This window comes from Hippocampus comes, unplaced genomic scaffold (assembly GCF_001891065.2).
Source record: "Hippocampus comes isolate QL1 unplaced genomic scaffold, H_comes_QL1_v1.1 scaffold159, whole genome shotgun sequence".
NCBI lineage: Eukaryota > Metazoa > Chordata > Actinopteri > Syngnathiformes > Syngnathidae > Hippocampus > Hippocampus comes.
Genome location: NW_017805742.1, coordinates 593511 through 612181, shown reverse-complemented (window position 1 = coordinate 612181; position 18671 = coordinate 593511). Strand labels below are relative to the sequence as shown.

Below are 18671 nucleotides of genomic sequence, written 5' to 3'. Positions count from 1 at the left end.
CAGTAGTGCCTTTATGATATCGTCCAAGGATTATAAACAAAGACATAATTAAGAAGACGTACTTTCTAAATAAAATTGTAAAGGCCTTTTTGGAAATTCCTCATGTTTTCTAGACTATTGTCGCACCCTCCCCTCCCCCTATCCGATTTGAGTCCAACCCTCAAGGTCAGACAGGTAACCGAAACTTGACGTTCCCTCACTAGGACGAAAGCAAAACACACAGCGGTCATAAATAAACACTAATTGGTTGCTAATTTTCTTAGCCTTGCCTTGCTTGATTCAGCGCCTTTGGGCACGGCAATGAATTATTCATAGACGTTCGCAAAACAGTTTCATGTCGACCCCTACGAGGCACCGCACATTCATTACGGTGTCACGTTGCGCGATTCCAGGCACCGACGGCTGGTATTAGAATAATATGCATATTGGTTCTTCTTCCTTTCTTTTCCCGGAGCGCTTGGCAGCTAGCAATAGCGCTTCCGCTGGCAGCTACTGAGAGGGATGCGGTGGCCCTCGTGGCTGACAAAACCTTCTTGTTTGTTGAGGAAGAGGGGAGAGGGGATTAAATTGGTGGTGGTCACGACGGCGGTGGGGGGGGGGGGGGGGGGCGGGGCCCCGGGGGGCGCACGGGACCCCGTAGGCACCGTATGCATGTCTGGGTGGGAGAGTGGCTGGTTATTGGTGGAGAATCAGGAAGTGAGCGTCGTACCCCTTTGACACTGCCGTAAAACTGTGTTGGTGTGTGTGAAAGTAAAAGACATGAAATGGGAAGACGGCCCATGAATTTCCTGGCTTTTTGAGGTCGTATCAGAGGTGGGGCGGCGGTCGTGTGAAAGGGAATAGCTTAGCCACGCTGGCCTTTTTCACATGACAAAGTTCCACGTGAAATGGGGACTTGAAGTTGATCCAGAGATTTGCTAGCTTTCAAGCTAGCATCAGAGACATAACCGAGGTGGGATGTGGTTGTGTGAAAGGCACTGGCATATATTTTCTTGTGTTTTTCAGTTTCGCTTTTTTTGTGGAAAAGCCACAGACCGCAAAGGAAAAGAAAGAGTTGAAATTTGCAGGCTTCCCAAGGCAGTTATCAGCAGCTGAGTGTATGCGACTATTTCATTAAAGCCTGCTCTTTCCCATGACGCTATTCCGTGTGAAAGGTACCCACAAAAGGTCCTGACTTCTGACCTACAGTAATATCACAGGCGGATCAGAGAAGGGAGGAATCCGTCAAAGCTAGAATTTTCAGGTTCCCCATGTCATTGTTCTTTTTGAAAGGTCCAGCAAAATGTTCAAGAAACACCAGCAAAAGCCAGCCGGATAGTGAGATCATAAATAAGCTGCCCCACTTTGGGGGTTTTTTTTGTTTTTTTTTTTACATACACATATTACTGTTATTACTGACAGCTTCACCGCATTGGGCTAAATGTCACCCGCGAATGGCATAACGTTGCTAAATGGCAGGTGGCGCAGTGTGAGGTAATTGTCGTCCCGAGTGTTTGGTCTCCTCCGGAGACATGTCGTCCCCGGAGAGACCCCTAATGCCATATCCTCAGGCTGTGTCGACATTAGTCTCACAACAATATGAAATGATGTCACAAGTACGGCACAGTAACCCACAGAAGCCCATACACACCCCTCACATTTTTTAGGAATATTTAATTTTCTCCAAGGGCCAAAACTATCGAAATGACAAAAAATGTGAACAACTTGGATGAAGTTTACCATCTGAAACAGCCACAATTTGACCAAATATCAAAACAAATCAGAAGACATTGATGACATCTTCAGACGACACACTGAAATGCTACCAGCAAAAATTCAATGTTTGAGACAATTTTATTATTTTACTTTGTTAACAGTTTTGTTAAGCGCTTTGTCACATCTGCAGGTGTTGTGAAAACGCGATATAATTCAGGATGTATTGTATTGTATGTATTGTATAATTTAAAACCCTAAAATACATGTACATTGCTTGAAACCCTGACTTAAAACCTACGTTGAAATGCTAACCCTGCTTGAATCCCTAACTCAGACAGGGAAACCTTTACTTGAAACCCCAAATCTGGAATGAAACTGTAGTTTGAAACCTTAACTTAACTTACCTTAACTGAAACCCTGAGCCTGATTTAAAACTAACTCCAAATCCTGACCTTGTCTTAAAACCTGAACCCAAGATTGAAACCACAACCCAGGCTTGAAACCTTAAATTGAAACTGAAAACCTGATTTTAAACCGGAATCTGAAACCCAAAACATGGCTTTGAAAAGCACACACCCCAAGCTTGAAACCCTAATTAAAAACCTGACTCTAACCTTGACTGGAAACCCTAACCCTGCCTTGACACTGAAACTCAGGGTCGAACACCTAATGCGAAACCCCGACTCAAAACCCAATATTTGGCTTGAAAACCAACTATAGAACCTTTGCTACGACTTGAAGCCCATGTCAGCTCCACTTTAACACGAACACTGGCTTGAAACCCTGATTTCAAACCAGAAACATAACCACGAAACCCGAACTTGAAACCTCAACCCTGGCTTGAAAGCCTAACCTGAACACCGAAACCAAAACCCTAGGCTTGAATCCTTCACTTCAAGCCCAAAACTGTGAATTTAAACCCTAGCTTAAAACTTCAAACCAGGCTTGAAACTCTAATTTTCAACCCAGAATGTGGCTAAAACCCTACTTCAGCACCCTAACCCTAGCTTGAATAGCGCAATAGATTTTTCATCCCATTCATTTTTTTTTTAAATTTTCTTCACAAACAAGCCATCTGATGACAACAACGAAAAAGTATTCCAAGCTGCATTTCGAGCAGCTTTTGGATTCTCGCAGGTTCAGGAAATTTCTAGAATTTTCAACAAATGTCGACTCTTCAAGTATCTTCCGGCAAGAATGTAATGTATGCTATGTCAGTAACGAGCAGTCCTTCAGAATCCTCTAAAGGGTCTTTTGTGCTGTCAATTACACGCACTTGAACGTCGCTGGTTCTGCCAAACACTCGAAACAATCGGAAGCCGCCGGTCTGATTGCGCGCAAAGTGCCGAATGGATTTATCCTCAGTCCAAATTGGACGACCCGAAGTGCAGCTGGCGATATTAGGCGGCGTTAGCGTCAACGCGGGGCCCGGCGAAGCGGAAGCCGGCCTGACGTCGGACCCCGGACGGAAAGTGAGGTCGGCTGATTAGCGGCAGAATTTGTCGCCTGGATGTTGAGAGCGCGTTGCTGCTGATTTAAGGAGGGGGTGTGTTCAAGAGCACTGCTCTTAAGTTTTTTGATTGCGCGGAGAAAATTGCGGCTGACAAATGAGAGTCATACACGAGATGGCGAGAAGCAAATCGCAACATATTACAGAGAAGCTTTCAAGCGGATGTAAAGCCGCAAATTTTCTTGCGATATCTTCTATGTGCATTCGCTAGACTTGATTTTTCCAATTTAAATTGGCAGTGCTAACCGCTGTGAACCTAAAAGCCCAACGCTGGCTTGAAGTCTAAAACCTTCACCCTGATTGGAAACCAAAATCTAAAAATGAAAACCTCCTTTTAATCCTTAGTTTGAAACCCTAACCCGTATTCACCACCCTAATTCAAAAACCTAATTTGAAATACAAACCTCGTTCACAAGCATCCGTTTGAAACATGATCCCTGACTCAAAACCCTGATTTTTAAACCTGGAGCCATACTTGAACTGTAATTGAAAACAAACACTAAGTCCTTTCCGGAGTTTGGGATAGACAGAAGTGGAGCAAGTGGGGTGAGACCTTAATTAAGCGTGTGGCTGGCAGCAGCTTGGCGTGCGGCCACGCAAGCTAACGGCAGCAATGTCAACGCATGTCTGTCTCCCCGCTGGTTTTGAAGAAACATCAAGCACGCATGGCCTAGCGACTCCGCGGCTCTCCGCGTCGGAGGGCGAACCTTACAAGGCGTGACGGAGTAAAACGGAGCGATGAAAGCTTGCGATAAGCCAGGGAAGATGTCGTCGATCCAGATGAGCAGCACCGAAAAAGTGAAATATCAGAGGAAATGTCAGCTCCGCCCACTGGATAAGAAACTTTGCCACCACAGTTGGCAAGTGAATGATTCCAAGGTATATCACATCATTGGCTGTTTCAGATATCCATACTGTTGCTTGACACATTTGACCATTTAAAAGTCAAGTTCAACCCGATCCCTGGCTTGAAACCCTACCCCTGCTGTAAATCCCTATTTTGCGCTAATCTGCTCCAAATCTAATGTCAAACCGTACCCCTATTGCAAACCCAGTTCCGGGCTTGAAACACCTAATTTGAACATCTAACCCTGGCTTGAAACCTTAACCCTTGTTTGAAACCCTAGCCCAACCTGGTTACGCTAAACACGACTTGAAACCCTACCTTAAATCTTCAACCGTGTCTTGAAACATTTTACTCAAAAACCTAAACCCTGTTCGAAACATGTCCTAACCGTGTCTTGAATCCCTACTTTGAAGCCGTATCTGAGCATGATGGTGTAATTTTAAACCCTATTCCTACTGGAAACCTCTACCGTGTCTTGAAACGTAACCTCTTATGTGAAAACCTTAATTCAAACACCTAACCCTGACTTGAAAACCTAATTTGGTAAAAATTTAACCAGCGCTTTGGCTTCCAAATCAATTTTGCAACCCGAATTTGAAACGTTACCTTCCCATATTGAAACCCTAACCCTCGTTCAAAACCCTAACCTCGTTTTAAAACCTTAATTCGAAACCCTAACCCTGTCTTGTAAATCCAATTTGAAACAATAACCCTTGTTTGAACCAATTATTGTGACTTGAAATCCAATCCGTGACTTGAAATCCTAATTTCGAACTATAACACCAGCAACCGAGGCTTGAGATCCCAATTTCGACTTCAAACTCTGATTCATTGCAGATTTTTTCTCCAGATCTGGAAGAGTCTTGATTCCCCATCAGAATTCTGTCACTTGAAACATGTGTCATAAAATCCAGTTTTAGAAGGACAATCCCATTCACGATGAACTCCCACCCTGCCGACAACGATTTGGACCGTGACAAAGAAACCGCAGACCCCTTTTGGTGTGGGCAAATTGCCTGTAATCTTCCTGACGCGTATGAAGCCTTTTGACACATCTTCACGAAAATTGCCGACTTGTCATAAATACGGTTCGCTCTTTAGCAGAGAATAGGCAAAGCGTCAACATTAGTCATCACTCACAGGGGTGCTAAAATGGACATTTGAACTAGCGGGGCTGGCCTTCAAAGTGAAACATCTCATTATCTCCCTGGCAATGAATGTGCATGAATGCATTAACCCAAAAAGTAATAATTAATAAGGCTAATCCTAATCCTTTTTTTTTTTTTTTTTTTTTTTTTAGAGTCAGGTGCCGCGGGACTAGCCGGGCCACCTTTGGGGATTACATCCAATTAAAAAAGTGCCGCTCAACCTCGACAAACAGAGCCCGCCTCCTTGTCGGGAAGCGGCGTTCCACCTCCACGTTTCATCTCGCGGATGAGAAAACTCACATATTTTCTTGTTGTCACTGTTGACTGAGTCTCTAATTAAGCACTCGCACTTAATCTGGTATGGAAATGTCTTGTACCTTCTTTCATGTGTGCATGTAGAGCAGGCGAGGATCATAAACGCACACACTGGGCCACTTGAATAAACCTCACTTGATGTAAACGCAAGTCGGAGCGAGGCAGTGTATGCTTGGATGCGACGTGGGTGACCAGGCAGGATCTTAAGGGCCAAACAAGCAAAAGCCAAAAACGCACAACGGAGAGGAATTAAATATTTTCCAGTCTCGGAAAGTGAGTATGTCGGTTATAGGTAGCTGGAAGTAATGTGTTGAACTTCCCAGTAGAAAAAAAAAACAACGAAATTATTTACAAAAAAAAAATTACAAAAATAAAATAAAACTCGTAACACTTATTGTTTTAGTGACACTGCATTACGAGTAAGTCACGCTACCCACGTGGGCCAATGCTAGCTTGATTCCAGTGCTAATGCTAGCTTAGCATTGATGGCGCTGCTATTTTGGAGAAGCTGTATATGGGTTCTCGGAGACTATTTGTTCATGACTTTGCACATTTGTTATGACAAGCCACCATGGATGGATGGCCATGTTCGAGATTTGCGCTCGTGCGGGTTTGTGAGGGAACGTCTTTGGTCAGAGACTCGAGGGGTGAGGGATAGTGAAGTGAGGCTACGTTCCAAATCTTGCTAGCAATTTTAACATGGCAAACTCTCCCTTAACAATGTTAACAACCTCCTCGGCGGAGATCATTCATTAGCAATGTATAAGTGACTTTTTAACTGAATTCCACTTGATGTATTCCCCTCACGAACGTGCACTACGGGACATTTTTAAAATCAAGCTTTAGGTTGACATCATTAGACACAAACAGCTGCCGTCCGGCACCTGGCGCAACCTTCTGACGGTTGCCATGGAGTTTCTAACGCTCAAGGCTGCCTTGGCATTTACCGTACATGAAAACGGCAGGAGATTTTTCAATGTTTTTTTTTTCTTCTGTCGCTTCCTGTAATTATTAGTCCAAAAGACATTGGAACACTGGCACATTGTTTGCACCTCAGCATGTACAAGCAGCAGTGGTTAGTGACAACATGTCGGCTTATTATCTTGGTGGCGACAGAAAGCGGCGGCGGCTTGGAGGCCTCGGTGAAAGCACGGACGGGCCTGGCTAATTGGCGCCACCCTGGCGCTGGAGATTGATCTGGGTGATAACCAGACCAGCAGTCTGGACCTCATACCAGTAAATTAAACCTGATCAAGTTCATTTATAGACTGACAAGAAGGGAGGAAGGAGGATCACAATCCACCAAATGTAAAGACTCCACGCCGGTGAAAAACAGACCAAAAGGTGGGTGACAAAGTGGAATTGGTCAAAGCGAGAAAAAAAAAAAACTCTATCCAAGCCTTAAAACATCAAAAGTCAAGCCGCATCTTGCAAAGCTGTGCTTGCCACCTTCTCCAATACAACCGAATGTCATCAAGTTACTGGCATATACAGTAAAATGTAAAATCATCTCCAAACATTGGGGGGGGTTAGGATACAAATCCAGCCTCTCGTGTCCCCAGCCTCTTTGAATAGATTCGGCTCCCTACCTCCAGCTGGAATCCTATTATGACTAATTCCACATTAAGATCTACGAGGAATGGCAATAAGGGAAATGCGTGGTTAGCCCAGGGACTCGCTCAAAGACTTGGATGAGGAAAGGAAAAGATATATTTACATTCGAGTCAAGCTGAGGCTCCGGCGGCAGGTTAAATAGAGGGAAAAAAAAATATTCATCAGCGACTTCAAAACACTTTAGCTTTTGGAGAGCACCAAGCCAAGAAAAATGATGGCGCTCTCAAATGGCTAGTTTAACTGGTTTCATTCCGTTCTGATATCTGATATCTAGCAAAACAAAACCAAGCCTGGAGGCGACGTGCATGAACGTAATGCATGTTACACTGACAAAATATAAAATGAAGAAAACCATAAAAAATTATATATACATGTGAAGTAAAAACATAAAATGTCTTTCGCAAAAACAAACAATTATGAAGTGGAAACACCAATCAAGTAAAAACAAAACATTCAATTAAAATGTAAAGACTCGAAACTAGAAATAATGTAATAAAAATGTAACAAGTAAACATGTATAAAAATGAATACTATCAAATAAAAATAAAAAATGGGATGAATGTAAAAATGTATACCATAATACAGTTAAACAATAGTTTAAAAAAAAAAAAGGAAAATCAATTGAGTAAAAGTATAAAGCATGTTGAGTAAAAAAAAAAACAAAAAAAAAAAACAAGCACACAAACCAAGACTATGCAAATTTTTTTCATGTCTGAAGAGCAAAAGAACCACATGATGTCATCTTTTGGACCCTTTTCAGTTTTGTTTACGCAGATGCACATTCCATCGACAAACATTTTTAACTTTTTTCTTTTTTTTTTTTCCCTTTAGTCCCTCCCCGCTCACTCCGCACGTCACATGACTCCGCGGCCCTATAATTTTGCTGCGTGATTACAGGCCGGGAGTCCAGCACTGGGCCAAACCTCATCCTTCCCTGGTTATTGTTTGGCCGCGCAGCTGTTGGTCACCGACGTCGTGAGCGTTCGAGGCAAGAGAGGGAGTGTTGGCGTGTTTGGCATCGCCTTGTTGTACTCAGCCAGGCTGACAAAAATTAACTTGACACTGCCGGCGTTGACCACCAGCGTGATGAAAGCAGCATTCGGGGATTCAAATAACTGCTCTCAAACGAATGTGACATCAGGCTAACGTGTAATCAAGAAGGTTGCCTTTCATTCAGCGTTGCCTCTTCCTGCGCTTTGTAATTAGGGATTGAGCCAAAAACCGATCATGGCAATCATAGGTACGAAGCTGCTGTTTCTTCATTACATAGATAGCGATGTTTTCGACATGGTTTATTTCCCATATTATTTTAGATTATCGCTCAATCAATATTTCAGCACGTGAATTATTTCCCTTCAAGTATGATATTTTTATGACCGTGAGAAGCCAAAATCAAAATCACAGTTCAATTTCCATTCATTGCTCAGCCCTAGCTACTAGTGTAGTAGTAATCAGAACAGCAACAGCCCGAGGGCGGAGCCGTGAAGCATTCCTTATTTAGAATGCAACAAAGGCGTCAACACAGACAATACGATATATACACTAATGGCATTTTAATTCATTTCAATGTGCAATTTTGCCAGTAAATTGAGTTACAAGCTTAATGACAGAACCAATTAAACTCGAAAGTCAACAAACCACTTCAGTAGTAGTAAGAACAGCCATAGCTCTAGGGTAGAGCCTTGAGGCACTCCTTATTAGGACACAAGACGGTTAGCAACACAAAAAAAGATAAAAAATCATCTGTATCCATATATACACTACTCATGTGCAATTATTGAGCCACATAGTACGCCACACGAACTGCGTGACATGCCTGAAGCAAGAGCATGGAGTCCCGTCTTTGCAGATAAAACAGCTTCAACTCTTCTGACACTCTCCAAGATTTTGGGGGTGTTTCAGTTTTGCCCTTCAGGCTTGACTGCAGTTGCTCCTGATAGATTTGTACCAGAGGAGGTTTGGAACTGTGCCGTTATTGAGCCGTTCAAGGGTGGGGGACTGATGCACAGCATTCGACAACTTTCCGCTCTCTGTCCACTTTGCCGTGGAATTACTGTGGTTCCGGAAATTCTCCGCTTTATCGGAACATCACAAATCATTTTCACAGACATTGCTGTATGTTGTAGATTTTGTTGCACAAGCGGGTTTTCTACTCATTTTTCTCTTAGCTTTTGACGATAAACAGCAAAGTATGATCACATGTTGACATAAAGGCGATGATGTTATGAAAGTGCGGCCTTTGTGTCGTTTCAAATTGAAAAGCAGCGCGATTTGTCATCACCTGTGATTCACCCACAATGCATCCATCAGACTTAAGGCAATTAAATATCGATTTAATCATCGGTTTATTTTCCAAGGTCATCTGCGCTTTTTATTCAAGCAAAGTAGCCACAGTAGCGGAGCAGCCAAGTATTCAAGAGCGCCTGTAATAAAACTGCTTTTCATATGCGCTGTTGACAGGACACAAACACAAATGTGGATATCAGAAAGCAAAAGTAGCGAGACTTAATGTTGTCGCGTATTCTACCGTGAGCAATAACGACCCGACGCGAGACTGAATAAAACACCCGAAGGATCAAGTGAGAAGTAGAGTCGGCATTTATTTGCCAGTCCGTTTCAGACAGAACTTGGCGGAGAGGGACACTTCCACATCCTAAGTGCCTTTTCAGACATCCATTGCGGCATCATATTGTGTCTGTCATTTGTTTGTGTTGTTTTGTTTTTTTTTTTTTTGCTTCCAAAGGGCTCGATATTGACTATCTCCTTCTTCGTGGAAGGCGGGATAGTGACCACCCTGGTGGCACGCAGTAATGCCACTAAAAGCATCCACGGAGAGACAGTCACACAGGGCACGAGGAACCCCGACAGAGAGAAAATAATCAGTAGTGTTGGTCGATTATGCTTTATGTGTGCCCTCTCATGAAAATGTAATTTTTTCCTCCCCCACCTCCTTTAATCTGATGCCCCACTGAGGCTCCATTCATCCTGGGGCATGGCTTCATTATTGAACAGTTAAATGTTCAATAGGTGGAGCGCCGGGCGGCCCTTTTTTTTGGCACAAGGGCAAACAGCCCCGGTGCAAATGGCTGGCGGGGCCAGCAAGATCCTAATGCATTAATGAGCGCGCGTGACGTGCGCTAATGTGACGGCAACAGATTCACGCTGACAGTAATGGAAGATTTTGCCCCTGGTTACACTCATAAGTGCACGCCCCCACCCCCCTTCCATACACACACACAAGCCCAGCAGCCCCTCCTCACCAAGCCCAGCGGATGGAGGGGGCGGAGTTCACCTTGCCTGCCGCCGGAGCCTTGACACATGCTTAATAAATAACAGGAGACAAGGTGGAACAAGCAGTAGCAGTGCACCCCTGCCCGCCCGACATACACCCCCCCCCCCCAAACCACCCCTAGTGCCACTACTTGCACTGTGACTAGTTAACAGAAACACTGGCAGCTTTTGGCAAGTCTGCTACCAACACAGAGTGATTCAGCACAGCCATTCCTAAACATAAAAGCCACGCAGACCCTAAAACGTACCCCTCTCCAGCACACAAACATGCGCAAACCTTCATTCGAAATGTCAATTTAAACAAATCCATGCGGGGGGAAATTTTTGTTTTTTTTAATTAAACCAAAAAAAATCTGAAGTCATACAACAGAATATACACCTGCTACAACATCACAAAAACAGAGATGGCGCACCCCCTCTCAAATGCACCAACCCTGGAAAAACAAAAGTGAATTCGGAAAGTCCGAATTTTATTCAGGCCAAACAGATGAAACATCATTCAACATTGTTAAGCGCCGCGCCTGCTAATTACTGAAGAACGGAAAGCATTTTTTTTTTCCGGTTTAAAAAAAAAAAGAGAATCTACTCTTTGTTTTGGTAGCTTCGGTGCTTATATTGTCACAGAACATCATATTCTGTGGCGCTTGACAGATCAGTCAAAAGGCTCGAAAGCGGCTAGCAATACGAGAAAGGAATCAAACGTCAAACAACAACCATTTCGCAAACCTTTTGAACCAGACACCCCCTTCGACATACCCACGGAGATGCCGCACCTCTTTCATATTTTCATCCTCCTCCTCCTGGTCATCATTAGTAATAAATAAGTTGAGGCTCGGGGCATTGGTTAGTGCACTTCTACTCAACAACCAAGCTACCTTACGATGCACACAGACGCCATTCGTCGCATACCGATTTATTTTTCCCCCCCACCACATTTTTTTTTCCCTTTACACGTGTCGACACCATCGTACAATTTTTCAAGTGTGCTAAGCAAACACACAAACAGTCCCCACGCCGCTCGCTTCATTAGACGGCCCCTGTGTCGGCCCGCGTGCAATTCATTAGCTTTCAACCCCCCCCACACTCCGGTTCCTTCCTCCCTCCTCATTCCGTAATTAGAGCGCCTCTGTTTGTCCGGCATCCTTCAGTCAGCCGCATCATCTCAAGGCCAATTATCATTCCGCGGCAACGGCTCCCTCATAACGCCGCCGCCGCCGCCACCGCCTCGAGAGTCGACTTCAAAACTATTACTGCCTCTCAAGAATGTAAATAAAATGGCAGGCAAATCAGCGGCTAATGATCGAATGTGGAGTGGCACCCGCGGGACCCGTGAGATAAGGACTGATGAGTTTGCGCCACGCTTGCTTGGAAGAGCTCAGGATGGGCCGCGCTTATTTTACACCACCGTGGCTATTTTTGGATGGGATTTTTTTTTTTTGGGGGGGGGTCTGTGTGTGTGATGACACTTAACTTCATAGCGACTTCACATTCTTTTTGGCTTGTTTCTTCTTGTGTCATTGCAATACAGTAGAATAAAGGAACTTCAACCCTCAAATACGCCTGTAAAGTCGGAACCTAAAAGGGCTGCTGGAGTGATTGTGTCAGGAAGTAAAAATGAAGTGAGCAAACGTACGGCATCGGGACAAAATTTCAAAATATACACTATTTGGGTGGACCTCATTTCCCATAATTGTAACGTTCTTAGCTCTTTGCTCCTCGATGATTCAACCGCAACATGGAAGCTGTTCTGTTCTCACACGGCCATATTAAGCAACCTCTGAATTGTCGACAGTGCACATCGAGGAGCAAGGATCGCACGTCAAAGAGCCTATTACAATTATAAAGTGGCCATGTGTTACGGCGGTGGTAATTCGGCCATCCGCAGGTCCCGTTGATTTGTGACACACGTCAGTGGCATGACATCACCTTTAAATGGCGTCTTCATGAAGGGTTCTTTGGTCCGATATAAACAGAAAAGTGATAACCGAGGAGGTTTTGAAAAATGAATAAATGAGATCTGGCAAATCTTTCACGACTTGGTCGCAAAGGAGAACTTTTGACGAGGTTTCTGCCTAAACAGGCTGCGGTTGTGATCGAAATAGGAAGTAAACATTTGACGAGGTTTCTGCCTAAACAGGCTGCGGTTGTGGTCAAAATAGGAAGTAAACAAAGTGAGCAAAGTTCGGTGTGGGACTATTTTCAAACGGACTGTATTATTTCTTTGGCGGCGCGGTGCGTCACTGGTTAGCACGTGCGCCTCACAGTGCATAGGTGCAAGGTTCGATTCCGGCTTCGGACTTCATGTGTGGAGTTTGCATGTGCTCCCTGTGCGGGTTTTCTCCGGGTTCCATTTTTGAAACACTTGATTAGAGTACTTGGGACCAACAGTCCCACACCAACCCATGTTGATTTTCCCATCTAGATCCATATTGCAGCCTGTTTAGGCAGCAAACTGGTTGGGCCAGTACTAATGGCGTACTCTGCTTTCAGCTGCCACGTCGCAGTTATTTGTTTGGCAAATAGCCCCGGAACAAACTGTTTAATCCATGTTTGCATTTGTAATGCGGCCCGACAAGGCACCAAACCGGCTGTCCCTTGTTTACTTTGCTTTTTGCCACCAGGTCGTGAAATGTATTCGTCGAAATTGAGCAGGAACAAATTTGGCTTATTTCTTACTGGGATCACTACAGCAGCCCGATTAGGCGACACACTGGTTGTCTGTACAAGTTGCATGCTGTGCTTTCTGCTGTTGTGTCACACATTTTTTTCCTTCTTTTTCTGAAAGAGGACCACACAAAACTTTGCTACATCTTCCTGGTGCGAACTCAACAGCTGCCCGTTTATGCAGAAATCTGGTTTGAGCCTGTACTCTTTACATACTCTGTTTTCTCCTGCAATGCTGCAATTTGTGTTTTCTGAAATAGCTCCACGTCACAATTTGCTCGGATCCTGTTTACTTCCTGTTCTGATTTCTACGCTAGACCATTCAGGCGTCAAACTAGTCGGGTCTTACCGAATAGGTTACTCTGCTTTTGGTACCAAAGTCAAGCCACAATTCAAGATTTAATCCTTTGTTTGGATTTGATAACATTGCCCATAATTTATGGCGGTTTTTGCATCCTGTATTCCTAAACCTTCCAAACTAATTCATTTTTTTATTGATATACTGTATTTCAAGTCAGAATACACCTAAGAATGGTGAATGTGGTCCCCCTCCCCCCTCCCCCAAAAAAAAATTACAGTCCTATTTGTCATTTAAGATGAAGGCATCAGACACTAGATAATATGCAAATGTAACATATTTACATCCTAGAGTGTTTGTGTCGGGCTTCTCCAATACGTCCCCGCCAGTCATCACATCAAAAGACACATTTAAATAGCAGCACTTAGCATTTGAGAAGTTCTTCAAATTTCTCCTCAGGAAGTGAAATCAACCGGTTACAATCAATCTCTCTTTTTTTTTTTTTTCGAGTGAGGTGGGAGGGGGAGTCACACCACGAACGCCGCATTGGGCAAAAAAAAAAAAAAAAAAAAAAAGCGCTTTTCCACCGCCTTCATTACCATCATAATAAAAGTGTCTGAGAAGCAAAGTTAGAGAAGAATGTAGACACCTCACTGTCTGCTTTGTACTATCATCAATCCTCCAACGTGGTTGGGAGGAAAAAAAAAAAAAAGAAAAAAAAATCATGCATATTTAAATTAATTCTGCGCCGGTGCCCACAAAAGGAAGCTGCCATCCGTCAGGACACCTTGCGGAAAAACTCTATTAAATCGGAGTCAGCTGGGAACCGGGAAAAAAAAAAATGAGTTGAGAACTAAATGATTGCTTCCAATTAAGTTGTTTATCTCGCCGAGAAACGTCTGTGCCGGTTCTCTTTGGTCCGAGTGCGTATGCCAATCAGGCCCGACTGAGTCACTCAGGAATGATGAGCCGTGGTCGGCGCATGGCTCGTCGCGAGAATAAGGATGGGCAATGGAACAAAACACAAGTATCGCTAGAAATTTCATGTTTCGGGTCCCACGGGATATTCTATTCAGTATGAAGTTCGTTAAATCCGAACTGCCTAAATGGGTTGCTGTACAGATGTGAACATGAAGCGAGCAAGAGGAGAAGGAAATTTTATGCAAGTGGATAGAACAATTCATTAAGGCCCAGCCAAGTGTGCCGCCTAAACGGGCTGCTGTCGCTCTATCGAAAAAGCAAAAGAAGCAATATTTGGTGAAAGAAAGTTGGAAATTCAAGTGGAAATGAAGTAAAAAAATGTCTACAGTACACGGTGCCGTACAAACCCAACCAGCCTGTTGCCTAAACAGGCTGTTGTACAGATTAAAACAATAAAGTACATGCCCAATGAGTCTGTTGCCTAAACAGGCTGCTTGGAGGCAGTGAAACAGGAAGGACCCAGGAAGCGGCTTTCCCTATTTGACGGTAAAGTATCCACTTTGTGGCCGAGGTTTTCTCTTGCAGAAACAATTATGGGAGCGACTCCATGGACAGTGACAGAGACTGGAAGTAGCGCTCAGCCGTTTGTTACACTGAAGTCAGAATGGCTCAATGCTTTTTGTCTAATGTAATGTCACAGAGGAATTTTGGGGTGCTAACACGGCAAGTCCAAGGCGTATTGTGTAAGTACTCATACACCTCCGAGCTTTTAAAATTGCTCATCGAGTTCAGAAAGTAGCTCAACATACGATGTATACATCGTCGCTGGCAATTTTTTTGCCATCCCCTACCCTGCTACATTCGTAGGAAGCGGAATTGAAATGGTTTTTTTTTTTTTGCTTTTAAGTTGCGACAACTAGCACTGCCACATTGTTTATGACTGTAAATGTCAGAGAGAGTGAACTCATGCAGCCAGTTAAGATGTAAACAAAACGCCAGTTCGGGTTCAAACAAGAAGTTGCTCCCATGATTCATGCTCAGCCTCATGGGGCGCAAGAATAAGGTGGACACAATTACGACAGGCCTGCCTAAAAAGGCTGCAGATGAAAATAGGACGGAACTACGTTGAGAGCAAAGTTTACTGTGGAATTATTTAGCAAAAATGGTTTTCACTACTTGGTATCACAAATCAGGAAAACAATGTTAGCGCATGTGCAAAATGCCTGCCGCCTAAACGGGCTGCAGTTAAGGCCAAAAAAAGCACTTTTTTTTTCCACATCCCCATCCCCAATAGAGACATCAGAGGAAAAAAAAACCTCTCAGGAGTAAAAACAGTCGCCGTCGGTGTGTGGCGACGAAAACGCAACCAGGCACAAGTGATTTATTGTTGTCTCCTTGCATCCTGGGCATCGAAAGACAAACATGGAGCTGGAGGAGGAGGAGGGGGAGGAGTTCCAAGGGGGGTGGGCAGCAAAAGGTGAAATTTAAAGATGACTTCCAGGAGCTCAAACTGGGAAAGGGGTCCAAGTGAACCAACACTGTGCGTGATCTGATTAGCACATGAGCTGTTAGCACGTCCCCTCCATAGCAAACACCCGAGCCTGCCGCGCGGCTAATCCGTCACCTCGCCGGGGAAAGAGTGAAACATTGATTTTTTCCTGGTTTACATATTTACACACACACAAACACACACACACACACACATACACACAAACGCACGCCATTAGGAGGGCGTTTATCGACAGTTCCAGCACCGCCGGAGCTCCCGCTAATAAATCTCTGCACTCTTACTCAAGTGGGAGAAGATGAAGAGGCACATTTATATTGCATGACCAAATAAATAATCGATTTTAATAAAGAATATCATATGATTTAACAAGACTTTGTTCAAAGTTTACTTCTGATCTGCATCTTCTGCATCCATTGATGCTGCATGCGTGTGCAATACTGCCCTCAACAGCACCCCTGAGGTAGCGCTCGTTGTAGTCAGTCTGCCAACTTTTAAATAAGAGCTTATATTTGTGAGTCTGATCGATTAGGTCGGTCATCCATTAGTGCTCATCAGCGGCAGAACGGATTAATGCGCTTTACTGGTGTCAATAAGAGTCCTTTGGGGACCGTCGGGCATTACCATACCGGACATTTTTCCACCTCAAATACATTTTTCATTAAAGTTATTAGTTAGACCGGCAAAACAAACATAAACGCAACATGCCAAACATTCGTTAACTTCATTGTGATCGTTTCATGAAAAAAATAAAAATGTTTCAGCTCGACTAGACTTTTACCTTATTTTTTACAGGTGACACGGGAATCCCTTTGAGGTTAATCACATTAGACAGGGCAACTTATAAAGATAAAGTTAGACGCACACAAACGGTGAACTCCCTCAACTCGACCCCCGTCGCCGGTTACCGTACGCGGAGAGGTGATCGCACCTGTTCGGAATCTTTCACCTCTCCTCGTGTTGACAAATCCTCGTTAGAAAAGAAAACAATTGTTTTGGGCTACACTGAATGTCTCAGACGCGTTCGCTTACCTTTAAAAACTTCTCCCCGGGCGGATAGCAGCAGCGTGACGGTGGCGAACCACCAACCGACAACTTTATCCATGTCGACGGCGCCGAGGCAACCGCGGTGTTGGCAAAACAAAACTATTCGGCGCTTGTCTCACAACTTGCACGGCTCCTTCAAATATAAACGAAAGAACCTCCTTGGTCGTCCCTCTTTTTTTTTCCCCCTTTTTTTTTTAGATGACTTGTTTATAGGCAGGCTTTCGTCGCCCCAGTATTGCTGCTGCTGCCGCTGCTCCTTTTTCTTTTCCTCCTCCTCTCTCCGCGTCCACATTCGTAGGAGGACCGCGAGTGAGTCGATTGCACACTTGCGCGTGGATGGAGTGAGTGGTGCCTTGGCGGCTGTGTACCGGCCGCGTGGCCGGGAGAGGGCGTGTGTGAGTGGGGGTAGACGGAGAAGCGAACCGTGCCCTCACAACCTTCCAGCTACTCCACCCTCCAATTCACGTTCAACTGACGCGGCTTGTTTGAACATTTGTGCACGCCTTTACCAACCAGATATCCTTATGTTACTTTTTTTTTAACACGACGACCACGTGCATACGGGTATTTTAAGGAGTTGTCTTGCTTCCGGTTCGATAGGCATGAATACACACCTGTGGTCGATCAACAAGCCGGAGAAGAATGAAAGTGGACAACAATATGTACAATAAATAAATATGTGTAGTGGCTAATGAAGACTTTTATTACTAATACGTGATGAAGTTAACTAAGTTTCGGGTATAATGGATACCATGAAGTAGTATTAAAAGAATACCCCTCCTGAAACATGTCAATGAAAATTGAGCATTCGCTTTGTAAAGGTGGACTTTTTAAACCAGCATATAATATTTGAGGTGTAATAGGCGTTGAAACATAGTTCACCCAGTGACTGAGGGTGAATAGGAAACAGTTGGTTTTATTTGAGGTTTAAAGTAATAACAGAGGAGAAAACTTCAAACTTTACGAGCATCAATGTTTGTCAAATTTGAGGTTTAAAGTAATAACAGAGGAGAAAACTTTACGAGCATCAATGTTTGTCATGATACCGAAGTCATGTGACGCTAGGCAGATATGATCTGTCGTTGTTTTGGCCGCCGTCTCTTTGTGCATTGTCATGTCTACGGCCCTTAAATGACAAGGAATGTACAAAAATACCAGCTGGAGCACAGTCGTCTGCTTTATGCGCAGCGCTGACCAATATCCTGTGCAGCTGAACTACTGGTATTGACATCGACATCATACAAATCCATACTCCTTCATCATATTTCCCCCCCGCAACAGTGACACAAATCCATTTAACAGACATGATGAGCTAAATGAGAGTGTTAGTTAACCTTGTGCTGTTTGTCAATAGGTGTCATGTGATCATGTGAGAAGGGTTCTTCGGCGTCTTGCGGAGGCAACGGCACAATTTCACTCCGTGAACAACAGGGAGACGTGCATTTTTATGATCCTCCTTGATTGACAAACGCTCTGTGTGGCACTGATGAGTTGTCAAAAAAAATCCAATGATTATAACAGATAAGAATTTAAAAAAAAAGAATGCCGTCATATGGTGCGTCCTTAACAATTGTGCTTACTCCTTGCAATGCGCATGCTGGCCCTCGAAGGGAACAGGGCAACGTGAGACTGATTAATGTGAGACACCCTCTGTTATCTAACCAACAGAACAAATTTGTGGGAAGGGAACAGGGCAACGTGAGACTGATTAATGTGAGACACCTTCTGTTATCTAACCAACAGAACAAATTTGTCGCCATATATGAGAGAGAGAGAGAGAGAGAGAGAGAGAGAGAGAGAGAGAGAGAGAGGGA

The 18671-nt window shown here is 44.0% G+C and overlaps 1 protein-coding gene across 1 annotated transcript in view; it reads right to left on the bottom strand.

Moving 5' to 3' along the window:
- Positions 1 to 17451, bottom strand: part of LOC109524158 (protein tyrosine phosphatase receptor type M) — a 157626-nt gene extending 140175 nt beyond the window's left edge. The window contains exon 1 of the mRNA XM_019883806.1: positions 16843 to 17451. Coding sequence (XP_019739365.1) covers positions 16843 to 16915 — 73 coding nt within the window. The 5' untranslated portion in view covers positions 16916 to 17451. The remainder of the gene's footprint in view (positions 1 to 16842) is intronic.
- Positions 17452 to 18671: the final 1220 nt, after the last annotated feature.